Source organism: Canis lupus, chromosome 15, assembly GCF_048164855.1.
Source record: "Canis lupus baileyi chromosome 15, mCanLup2.hap1, whole genome shotgun sequence".
NCBI classification, from domain to species: domain Eukaryota; kingdom Metazoa; phylum Chordata; class Mammalia; order Carnivora; family Canidae; genus Canis; species Canis lupus.
In genome coordinates this window covers 32,519,752-32,532,553 of record NC_132852.1, presented here as the reverse complement: position 1 = coordinate 32,532,553, position 12,802 = coordinate 32,519,752, and the positions used below count along the sequence as shown (strand labels likewise).

The 12,802-nt window shown below is 41.6% G+C and overlaps 1 protein-coding gene across 7 annotated transcripts in view; it reads right to left on the bottom strand.

Annotated features, from left to right (window-relative positions):
• Positions 1–12,802, bottom strand: part of UNC5D (unc-5 netrin receptor D) — a 531,156-nt gene that overhangs the window by 41,168 nt on the left and 477,186 nt on the right. For all 7 annotated transcript variants that reach the window (XM_072776399.1, XM_072776402.1, XM_072776397.1 and 4 more), the window contains one exon: positions 1,485–1,653. In XM_072776399.1, the coding sequence (XP_072632500.1) occupies positions 1,485–1,653 (169 nt within the window). The remainder of the gene's footprint in view (positions 1–1,484; positions 1,654–12,802) is intronic.

The following is a 12,802-nucleotide window of genomic DNA, read 5'->3' as shown; positions in this document are numbered from 1 at the left end:
TACAACAAACCTCATTTCCAAAGTTCTCCTTTTTTTCAGTTAATTTGTTCAGTGCTGATTTTAAGAAAAATCTTAAATATTAACACCCAGCCAGTAAACTCAGTCTTGAAAAAGGTCTATTTTTAAAAATCTCTTTCCATATCCTTAAGGTAATATTTATTTTCTTTCAAATATTTTATCCTCTTTCCACCAAATTCATTCATGAGGGACCATTACACGAAGGGCTTTGATAACATGTACTAGAATATTTCACCCTCCCTGATAAGAACTTTGGTTTGTGTGACTGGGTTGGGTAGAGCATAAATCTAACACCACCTGGATGCAAAGCTTGTGAGGAGGTGCTCGTTGGAAAAAAAATTAAAAAACAAAACAAAACAAAACAAAAAACTAAACTAAAATGGTAAAAATCAAGGCAAAGCAAACCATAATGGAACAGAGAGCGAAATGTGGCCCCTTTATGAAACCCATGGAACTTCATGCCTAGAAAATGTGCCCCTGGTTGTACTGAAGAAATAGGGCTGAAGAAATAGCAGAATGCATTTTCAACAAAGAGTACAGGCTAGTTGTAGAGATAGCCCGGCAGGGTGAATGTAATCCATTGTAGCAACTGGAAATTTCTTCTCCTAAAGAAACAAGATTTTCCTTTTACTACTTTTGCTTGAAGCACTTCCTGGGAGGGAAGATCCCAGGGCTAGCTGGAACAGGTCATTCTGTTCCAGCAAGATAATTCAACTGCTTTCATGCAAAGTGACTTCAGACAGACATCAAAGGGATCTCTATCAGACAGATAAATCAGAGGTTTCACTTAAAATAGTAATTTCAGGGCAATCATTGCTGTGTCTGTCTGCCTTGTTGTTACCCTCCTCTGAAGCTTCCTCATTTTCTTGTCTTGTCTCTCTCTTCTGTTTTCTCCTTGGAATGAATTGCTTTCATATGTACTTCTATACACAGGGCAATAGTCACTCAATGATTCTCAATGCATTTGTTAGTTCACCAAAATATACTTAGCAACCACTGGGTTGCTGAGCATTTCAACATGTTATAATCCCTATGATGGCAAAATGACAGAGAAGTTTCGTTCATGAACACAGCCTGTGTGCCCTGAGCCTCCTCCCAGTCTCCACAGAGGCCAGAGGGAAAGTCAATTCAGGTAGGGTCGTGGTCTGGGAAGGACAGGAATAAAGGGTTTATGTACCGAGGATGGCCACATAAGGGTACATGTCTGTGTGGGTAGTTACAACTGGATTCTAAAACCAAACAGAAAAGCTCTGGATCCTCTCTTGCTTTCCCATCATCATGGTAAAAGACTTAACTAGCTAGCACATTGAGGATGCTGTAATACACATGCCACAAGCCCTCTGAAAAAACAAGGAAATGCTTCCATATTTTCCAGCAGACTCGTGTTAAGAGAGGGTAAGGTTAAATCTATCCCACAGCTGGGAGCCAAATCTTAATTTTTCTTAAAAGGAAGAATAGGGTCTCACCTCCCACTTGCCCTGCTGTGTCCTCTTCTTTAAATGGATGTTCCAGTGCTCAGAACTGACGTCCGCACAGTGTGGTATGGTCAATGCAAAGGGAGTGGTGACAATCATGTCTGGGGGGCCACAGGTGACTTCAGGACTCAGGAGCACCTCGGATCCATCTGACTGGAGGCTTTACGGTTGGAAAAGGATACAAGAAGCGCATAAAGAAGGGGGCATGTTTAAATAAGAATATAGTCATAGACTGGCTGAGGAAAACAGTTTCCCAGGATTCCCTCCTGGACGGCACCACACCTGCTCAGGCCTGGTCTGGGCAACAGCCATTTATCCGGAACTGCTCAAGCACTCGGATTGAGTTTAGCTTAGATTTCAAATCTAGGTTTCAACAAACAAAATGACAGGTATGTCTTCAGAAATACAGAGAACAGCAGAGAGCAAAGACCTGGCTGGTGTGTTACACACCAGCTGCTAAATCCTTACACTTGCTGATAACATTATCAATGACCAAAGCCGAGAGCTTTGTAGGAACAACTGATCTGGTAATCTTCCCATCAGATTCTTTTCTCCCAACAACACCTTCTATGAACATTTTTAGTGCTAATAAGTGATAAAACAAATTATTTCTTAACAAAGCACACTTTAGACATAACCAGATTGAGTATGTCACTTCTGGTTTTGAAAACATTTGTTTTCTGCCAATGTACAAATACATGAGTTATATAGCAATAGCATAAGTAGACAGTTATAAATGTGCAGAATAACATACATAAATATGTATCTTTCCACCCTTTCCTATTTTAGTTCCAAATTTAAAGTCATTCACCCAAACCTAGTGTTCAGGTTTTTCTGTATTGTGAATTATTCACAATGGAAATACAGAGTCATAAAACAGATACAGTGAAATTTAACTAAAGGGAAAGGATATCATTGAATATTTCTTTCATTTTCTTTTCCTTTGGTTTTAATCTCTGTCCCCAAACGGTAAGGTGGACTGGTTTATATGACAACAGGCAATGAGAAGAACCCAGAAGTCTGCTCATTCTTCCCCAGCTGTTTCTGGATTTTTGAACAAGCTATCTGATTTGGGGGGGGGGGCTGTATTTTCACTTGTAAGAAATACAGTGATACAGAATATAGTCCATAAAGCAATGTAGGACTCTCAGATGAACAATGCTACAGGAGAGCTGTTGAGATTGGTATCATTATATAGAACTTTCCTCTTACTTGACCTAGGAAGGGCATTTAAATGTCATCCCTCATTGCAAAAGCCACCCCTTGAGCAAGATAAAGATGAAATTTAGCACCAAAGGATACCCTTTTCCACGGTATTATATAAACAGAGTTTTTCTATGAGTGTGTTTCACATGTTATTAGTTTCTGAGTTGCTTTTGTTGACATTGCTTGTTCTCTCTGAAGTTGGGAATGGTCATCCTGGAGCTACTATTCATAATTTGCTGTTACATTAAAAGTCCAGACACAGAAGCACCTGGGTGGCTTAGTGGTTGAGCGTCTGCCTTTGGCTCAGGTCGTGATCCCAGGGTCCTGGAATGGAGTCCTGCATTGGGCTCCCCACTGGGAGCCTGCTTCTCCCTCTGCTATGTCTCTGCCAGTCTCTCATAAGTAAATAAATACAATCTTAAATAAAAGTCCAGACACATAGGTGGGCAGGAACATCTATCTACTGTATCTAAAACAGACCTGAAAGTGAATACAGTATCCTCCCCCTTCAGAAAGGCCTGAAGACGGAGTCACAAAATTCAGTCTTCCACAGAAGCCACCGCAGTCCAAAGTTGACAATTCTTCCCATAAAACCAGGGTTCAGGGAACTGAAAATCTGTCTGCATTTATTGTTAAGCAGAGCGGGCAAGCAAGGGGGCATGGGTTGCAAAGTAGTGTATTAGCAATAACAAATGCTCACTGAACAGCCTAGAATGATATACTTGAGGTTGGGGGATGGGGGTGATGTAACATTCCAGTATGAGCTAGAGGCAGCACGAGGTGGCAGCCTGCGTGTGGATGCCTGCCAGGGGCCGTTAGGAAGGTGACACAGTCTCTGCGTAATTGCCGCTTGCATTCATCACAGATAGGAATAGCAGGGATGCTTTTGAGTGACCGATGACAAGCTCTCCTAAAAGAACTATTTAATTGCTTTCGGAGAATCATCCCCCTTGTTGAACATATTGTTCAAACATATGGGAATTTGGGGAATTATTTAATGCCAAATGAGCTGAAATCAGCTAATTAGATGAACTCTCACACTTGTGAATAGCAAGGCTCCTTTCCGTAATAACAAATGGCATTAGGAAGCAGAGGCAGAGCAGCCCAGTCTCAGGCAGAGCGGGGAATGGGAGCTTTAAGCAGGCACTGGGCATTTCCACAAGTACAAAGGAAGTAAATCAAGATTTATATCTAATCCTCCTACTGTGAAAACAGTGTCTGTGTGTATAGGTCTCTGGTGAAGGAACATAACTTAAATCTCTCTACTTTTTTTTCCCCATAATGAATAGTAATTTGTTCTTCTCTGCCATCTTCTAGCTATAGCAATCAAGGAGATTTGCAAATATTAAAGATCTTCACACACCTGTGGAGGCAGGTGTTAACAGCATAAGGTCACAGAGAAGTCCATCAAAGCGCTGAGCTGCAAAATACACCCTAAATTTCTGACTCGTATGTAGGCCCCTGCTCTCTGTGACCAGACGTACTTTCCTTCTCTGTAACCACTAGCAGATTTCTGGTCAAGCTGCTGGCTCTTGTGACATCCTAAGTAAAGATAGGGAGAAAATCAGTCCAAGTGTAGTCATGGATACAGACTTAGGACATGTGAGGACAGAGGTCTGAGGAGAGGAGCCTTTTATTGGGCCTGGGCAAAAATATCATAAGGATAGTATGAATGACATTTCAGTTCTCCCATAGTCCATATGACAAGGAAGTATTTGCATTCCTGCTAGGAGAAAAAAGAAAAAGGCAAAATATTTTTCTAAAATTTCTGTGAGCTAATGATAACTGTGAAGTAGTAACAGCAGCAATATTAGGGCCATTGTAGGCACCACCTCCAGGCATTATATGGTCTAGTGTAGATGAAGAAGTCTGGGGTGTCTTCAAGTTTTGCTACATTTCCCTTGTGTTTGATCTATCTGTCCATCCATCCATCCATCCAACCATCCATCTGCTGTGCATATTTATGAACACTTATGGATCTAAAAAGATTGATAGTTTAAGAGGCAGTTCAGTGTAGCCAGGTGGTTTGTTGGGCAACTGTATGGTAACTGGGTCATGAATTCAAATTTCAGCTTACACAGTGCAGTTGAAGGTTCTGGGGAAAACTCTGCCAGCTTTGCAGTGTTGATGCCCCCAGCCACAAACTATCCATGGAGGGAGAGGGTGCTCATCACAGTCACAAGAGCATTGTGCCTAGTAATCCCATAAGATAGAAGGACTCATGTTGCTACTTTGTTTAGTACCAGAAAGGGAAGACATGAGAAGGAGAGTTGCAGAAAACACAAGAAGTGGGTGAAAGAACATCCTAATGTCCTACTGTGTCCTCACTGTACTCTTCACAGCATTGCCCTCGATACCACATTCCTTATCTGACTTTTTCTGTCATGAAAACCTCGGTTTGGCAGAAAGGAAAGCCCAGGCCTTTCTGGGCTTCCCTTTCCTAACATGCAAAATAACGCCTACTCTAAGATTGTTGTGAGAATTAAAACAAAACAAACATTAAGAACACCTAATATGTGCTCAGTGGCTGGAGGTTGTTTCTCCAATTCTGAATACTCACCTTTCCTGCCTTTTGATGAGCCCTATTTTCATAGGAACTGTGCTTTTTGAGATTGCTAACGGATTCAGTAAATTGTCATTATAGCAAGGTAGGCTTTAACAAACATTTCATGGCCTTGGAAATGGATACTGTTAAGGAATTTAAGGTATCTCAGCAATCCTTCCTTACTTCCCACGATCTATTCTCAACTCAGCAATCAGTGAAACCCAATGTGCTCCCACCTCTATGAATCCAGCTACTGTGCTGCTCTGGAGTGTTCCTCACTGACTGGAAGGTTTCCTCCAGGAAATGATGAGCTCTCATGCCACTCTGGTCTTTGCTCAAATGACGCTACTAGTGAGGCATTCCCAGACCATTCCCAACACCGACACTCATCTTTGCTTTTTTTTTCCTCCACTACATCTAACTGCCCTCTAGTACACTAATACCATTTATACATTTATTTTAGTCTCCCACAAGTGAGAATGTAAGCTCTATGAGGCTAGGGAATTTTTTTTTCCTGTTCATCACTGTATTTGCAAGGTCTACTAGATGCCAGTTGTAAGCACTCAGAAATATTTCTTGAGAAGGACAGAAGAGTTAACTTGAGGTTGTTCTTACTGGTCAAAAACTGGAACATTTTGAGTATCAAAGTAAATAATGGTAGTATGAGATTATAACCCATTGAATAACATAACTCTTGAGATATATGGATATAGGTGAATGAATAATGAGAAGGGAAAACTCTCCAATGCAACAGGAAGCCAACTAATAAATGGGAAAACCATTTGGCAACCAACCATATTCCAACCAACAATACACAACCTGAATCTAATCCCAGGAAACTATCAGACAAACCCACAGTGAAGGGCACTGTGCAAAAGAACTGATCCACACTCTTAAAAATGGTCAGTGTCATAAAATAGAGACACTTAGGAAATGCTTCATAATACAGGACTGAAGACACGTGGCAATAGAATGTAATGAATGGACTTGAATTTTCATTTGCTATAAAGGACGTTATCTGGATAACAGGCAAGATATGAATAAAGTTTGTGGAGTAGATAATAGAAGTGTATCAATGCTAATTTCCTGATTTGAGAATTGTGCTGTGGTTACATAACAGAATTCCTTTCAGGATATAGATACTGAAGTATTTAGGGACAAAAGGACAGCTTGTTCATAATAGTTACATGAATAGGCATATGTGTATGTACGTCGATCTGTGCTTTGTGTGAATATGTACACACGTACACAAATTGACAAAGAAGAGGACGGAATACGGCAAAGTAAAATGTTAACACTCGCGAATATACCTGTGGGTTGCCTGGAAGTAATATTATTCTTGCAACTTTTCCCTAAGTTTTTTTTTTTTTTAAGATCTTATTTATTTTATCAGAGAGATAATGCAAGTGTGGGGAGGAACAGACACAGAGAGAAAGAATCAAACAGACCCTGCGCTGAGCATGGAGCCTAACGCGGGATTCCATCTTTTGACCTGAGCCAAAATCAAGAGTCAGATGCTTAACTGACTGAGTCACTCGGGCGCCCCATCCTTAAGTTTGAAGTTGTGTCAAAAATAATTATTTTGACTGACTGACTGACTGACTGAATGAATGAATGAATGAAGACAGAGGCCCAGGGAAAAATTTCCAGACTTGTCATAATGAAACAAGAGGGGTCACTGACCATTGCATAAAATGTGTGCTGGAGGGTGACAGGTGCTGCAGCCAGTGGTCCAAGCCTGGCCACACCAGCCACGTGGGAACTGCCATTCTGCAGCACCCACGTGCACACCAATGGCAACAGAAAGAAGGTCACGCCAAGCAAGGTCCGCTACCACATGGCAACTGCTAACCACTGCAGGTCTGGAGGTGGATCTGTGCAGTTTTGCCTTTGTTCTCAATATTTCATGACCTACTTATGGACTGGTAACGTGTCACTCTCTTCAAGCAAAACCACCGGCTCCGTATTTCGAGATGAGATTTTCCTTGTTGTTGTTGTCTGCCATGCTGCGCTCGGTAATTACACTCCCGCCTTTCCTCCTCCTGGTCTATATTATAGATTAATGTAGGTTTGATCACCTTTACCCAGAGTATCACTCAGGAATGCAGGCAGGAGAGTAATGATAGTTTTACTATGCCAGACCCCGGGTCGATACATAATTAAATCATATTTTAATGGAATAGACATAAAAGGCAGATAGATGGAGGCTGTACTTAGTCTTAAGACTGGAGCTCAGAAAACAAGGTAGCTCCAGCCTCCTACAGTTTCCTGCCCAGGAAGATACATAGTTTTAACTATTATTATTCTCTTTCATTAAAAACCTCCTATATTGCCCTGAATTCTAAACATTGCTGTGGATGAAAATCAAGGTTTGAGGGTTTATTATTCCTGTTGTTTTGAGTCTGATACCTGTCTCATTCTCCAGCTCTGACCAGATCGTTCAGACAAGCCCCAGGAAAACAATATCATAGAATCTCCTGTGGAGATGAGTCCCCAAAAGCCAAGTGTGGCTCATCAGTCAACCCCAACACCATTAGCACGTCTCCAGAGGACTTTCATTCCATAACTGCCATGTATGATTTAAGAAAAGACTTTTGGAAAAGGAGAAAAGGGGGTGAGGAGTAGAACAGAGGACAAAGAGAGAAGTTAAGCAAAATCTTCTCTTTATCATAGGAGACTCCTCTTTCAGTATTATGCAGGCCTGAAACTAAGAGTGGTTCAGAATTCTTTGGGCGGTTGACTCAAAATACTTGTAGACACCGCCAGTTAAGATTTAGATTCTGTATTTCTGGGATTTTCCATATTTTTTGTGTTCCTTACCTGTAAGATAGCCCTGGCACTAACTTTTGAGAAAAGATTGTGCAATTCTTGAAAAACAGGGGCTTGGTTGTCTGTCCAATAAGAGAGGGTAGGCTTCTGAAATGGAGGTTGGAGGTGGTCAAGGTTAAATGCTCAGCCTTAAGGCCTTGGATGATGCTGCTGTGGTGGAAAATACAACCACTCAGGTACCGTCCTACATCTAAGCAGCTTGTGAATTAATAAGCAAGGATGTCAGGTTGGGAGGGTTGATTAGTAGTAACTGGAAATAATGCTACAGCTCATCAAGCCATTATACTACATTAGCAGGGGTGGGGAAAGGAGCAGTGAGAACAGTGGATTACAACAAGTAACAAGCACAATTCACTGAGGATAGAAGCATATGCTCTACGATGAAAAGGTTTAAAGATCTGGGTCACCCACTTGGTATTATCTGAAATAGGATCGCAGGCAGGGAGATGGCATGAAGGGGGCTGGGGCAGAAGGGGAATTACATTCCTCCTGGAGTGCATATCTGAGTTTGCTGAAATGTGAGCAATCCCACAGAGAGATTAAACCGTTTGCATACGTTAAACGGCTTGAGTTTACACACACATGCCTACGTGTTTACCAATTAATATACTAAAGAAATCACAAATCATGTGTAAGCCACCAATTCCTAGACACAATTTAAGCCTCATCTTTCATGCAGTGTCGGGCTTGTGTTCACCTTGTTTACTAGGAGGAGCGGGATAGCAGCTCATTGAGATGCCTTAGGGTGAAAGACAGGGAAGGGGAGTGTGTGGGTCTCTGCAGCACACGGCTACCATGGTTTTTATATCTGCCAATTTGTCTATGGATTCACATTTTGAATGGGAAAAACAGAGTCTTCTGGAGCAAACCTGAGTCTTTTTCCTAAATTGTTTTCTTTTAGCCTGGGAAAGGACAAGGGATTATCAGCCCACAATACCATCATTGTTGAAATGATGAAACATGGGGTATGGCATGGGGTAGAGTGACATGGCCAAAGTCCTACCTTGCTTGTGACAGAGCAGGGACTAGACTCTCCAGTCCTGTTAGCAGTGGTGGTTGAAAGGTATGTGTCGGGGCAGGCAGGAGACAGAAGTTCCTGGGGACATATTCCCCAAACCTAGCATTTCTAAGGTAAGACACTGGCATGAGAGTTGAAAGAGTGTACTCCAGGGACTGAGTCTTAGGATGGCAGGGCACTGAGGTCAGTTATTTGCAACAGGCGCTTGGGGTAGTTTCCCATTTTTACTGTATCATAGACTTAGTGGCTTAAAACAACACAAACATTATACAGTACTATAGGTCAGAAGTCTCACTGAGCTAAAATGAAGGTGTCAGAGGGGCCATGTTCCTTTGTGAGGGGCTAGAGAAGAATCCATTTCCTTGCCCCTTCCAGCTTCAGGAAGCTACTCACATTCCTTGGCTGGAGGCCCCTCTTCTACTTGCTGCTAGCAGAGCATCTTTACATCTTTGTATCTGACTCTGATACTCCTGCCTTCCTCTTACAAGGACCCTTCCATGAGCCCACCTGCATAATCCAGGGTAATTTCTCCTTCTTAAGGTCCTTAACCTTAATTCCACCTGTGAAGTGCCTTTCATCATGTGGGATAACATTCGCAGGTTCTAGGGATCAGAATGTGGACATCTTTGGCCATGCGGGGGAGCGTTCCTCTGTCTGCTACCTTACTTTTTATGGCTTGTTCACTTTAAAGTTAGAACCTAGAAATCCCTCTGCTTCTGCCTCCTGATCCCCTGTTGTCTCCAAGACACTACACAACTGAACAGAGGTGTCGGTTGACCTTTGGGCATGCCACTTCTCATTTCCAGATTGAAGCTTCGTATCTGCATGTGACTTTACAGAGTCCTGAGAAGTGACTTTTCCTTTGCCTTAAAGATGATAACCAAAGGAGTTAGAAGGTTAGCCATCTACGTTTTTTAAAGGGTGGTGTGGATTGTCTTAGAAAGCGTGGAGACCAGCCTCAGTGTGGGCTAGTGTGTTCTCCCGGTATTTTTATTAGGCTATAACTAAGTGAAGTGGAAAGGATGATATATATTAAATATCTTAATAGGACAGGTTATTTCTACTTCCAGCGTGGGCAATAAAAGAGATGGCACATACAAATAAAAATAATTACAGTATGTGGTGATCCTTTACAATGTGCAATCAAACTCATGAACTGATGACTTTCTTCTTATTGAATTAAGGAGCACCTTCCATTCGGACCTATTAACAACATTCACAAACCATTGTTATCTTGTCAATGGCATCTTTAATTAAAGACTCCTCTGGACTGATCTAATCACTTCATATTGTCAGCTCACAGGGGCTTCAAACATACTCTGATGAAAATGACGGCAATTTTTATTTATACATATTTGTTTGTGGACCAAGGGGGTGTGGGGTGGAAGGAACGGGGAAGAGCGTGGTACGGGGAAATTCTTTCCAAAAAGATAAAGCAGATCATACAACGACAGTGTAAGAGTTCTCCAGGCCCCCCCCCCTTTTCTTTTCCCTCTTCCTTTCTTCTTCTCTCCCTTCCTCTCATTTTGGGGGTAATGGCATTCTGTTCTAACCTAAATGACTTTGTGAAGGAGCCAGTGTGATTTCACTGCAGTAAAGAGCACAGTCTTCAGCTAAAGGTGCATTAACCCTTCTAAGCCATTAAGATACCATTTGATTAATTGCCCCTTTTATCACACTGCATGGCAGTGGTAGCCTGAAAGAATTAATGTGTTTCCCAAATGGCAGCAATTTGCTTCCCTTGCACTAGTGGAAAGAGTCCCTTTGTTTATTCCTTTGAAAGCACCTTTCCTCCTTAGTAGTTCCCTCTGCCTAATACAGAGCTCATTAATGCCAAAGCCTCTCCAAAGGATAGATATTTGCCATTCTGATTCTTCCAATAAAAATTTTGAAAACCTCACTTAAAGCAACAAGCAGGATTCTAATCTATGGCTGAGCACTGAACAGAACTGGTGACAGAAATAATCTGTTCACCTCTATCCATCACTATCTAGTAAAGAGAGCCCGACAAAGCTTGTTCAAGGTGGCATAAGCCGCCTGCCCGGCTCACTGATCTCTTTCTCTGAACACCAGCCCACTGGAGTCCACTGTTTGGACTCCACATAGTATACCTTTAGAATATAAATCAGAGGCTCCAGTGTGATGAGAGATCAAAGAAGACTCAGTGGAACTGATGCCAAGAGTTCTTCGTATCTTCACAAGGCTCTGATTTTAGAGTGAACAATTAAAACATTTGCTATCACTGAATTAATCTTTCCTGTGAATCTAGGGATGTAGTAGCGGTCAAAAAGGAACCCAGCATCTTTGGGACAGAGCTAAAGCAAATTCCATGGACTCTAAAGAACTTATCTACATAATTTAAAAAAAATAAGGCCAGATGAAAGAAAATAATATCAAAATATAGTATTTGTATGGTACTTTATACTTTTCACCAGAATTCTCATATGTGACATCATTTTGTCCTCACCATGCAATATTTCTAGATGGTAAAGTTGATGCCCAGAGAAAATAACTTGCTCACAGTCATTCAGGCTATAGGTGGCATGAGAGAGTTGGAACTCAGGCCTTTTGAATCCGTGTTCTCAAGATCCCCCATCATCTCATTTCTGATCATTCTTTAACTCTTGGGATGCCAATAACTGTGTCTACACTACTTGATTGACAAGTTATGTATGTTATCAGTTCACTTCAGTGAACTCTAGGACTTACAGATCCTTACCCAACTAGAGAGGCAAAGAAAACAAAGGTAGGCAGAAGACTGTGCCCTGCACACAGCAGGCGGGCATGGTCTGTACCCAATATCGTGATGTTTTGCTGAAAGTGTACTACTGCCACACACTCTAGCCAAAAGCTCAACATGGGATTTCGATTCAGCAGTTGTCTTTTGTCTTGGTTACAAATATTACTTTTGCGTTGTATTGATTTATTCTTTAATCAATTTCCTTTCTACTCCTTTTCCTGTAATTCAACGGGCTGTGTTTATTCCCTGGAAAGAAATCCAAAGTGGCTCCTGGAGCAACCATTATCACAAACTCTCAGGTGACCTTCAGCTGACAAATCTCTCTTAACTAGTTAATCATCAGTTCCCAAAGCAGAATTCTGAGAAGTATCTTTGACTCCTTCATCTCTCACATTAACACCTCCCCCACTCCCAATCTCTTGTGCACAACCAAAGACAAGGACATTCATATGTAGGATGACTGTAATTTATTGTCCAAACTCAGATACTTTTGAGGATGAAGAAGGACACTATTAATAACCGTGCTAGGTAAAATGAGACATATCTTCACTGTGTTCACAAAGAAGGTGCTGATATAAGGAAGCCTTCAACTGGAAAGTGGTCGTGGAGATAAAGTAGAAGATAATACACTGAAAATGTAAATATGACCAGGTCTCCTGAAGCTTATCTTTCCCCAACCCTATCTACCAGGTAAATGTCAGTTTTCCCTAGGCAGCAAATAACCCTCCCTCTACATAGTCTAGTCCTTATCACTCCTCCTTTCATATTTTGTTCAGATTTGCTTAGTTCCAAAATATATGAAGCTATTTATACCACCGTGCCTTTGCACATTCTATTCTTTGACTGGAAAGCCTTTTCCTCACTTTCTATTTTTAAGTCAATTGTTACTTCCTCTTGGAAACCTTCCCTGACTGAGCCTTTAGACAGGGTCCATCCCTTTGCCCCTGGTTAACTTTTGTGTGTCTTTGTCA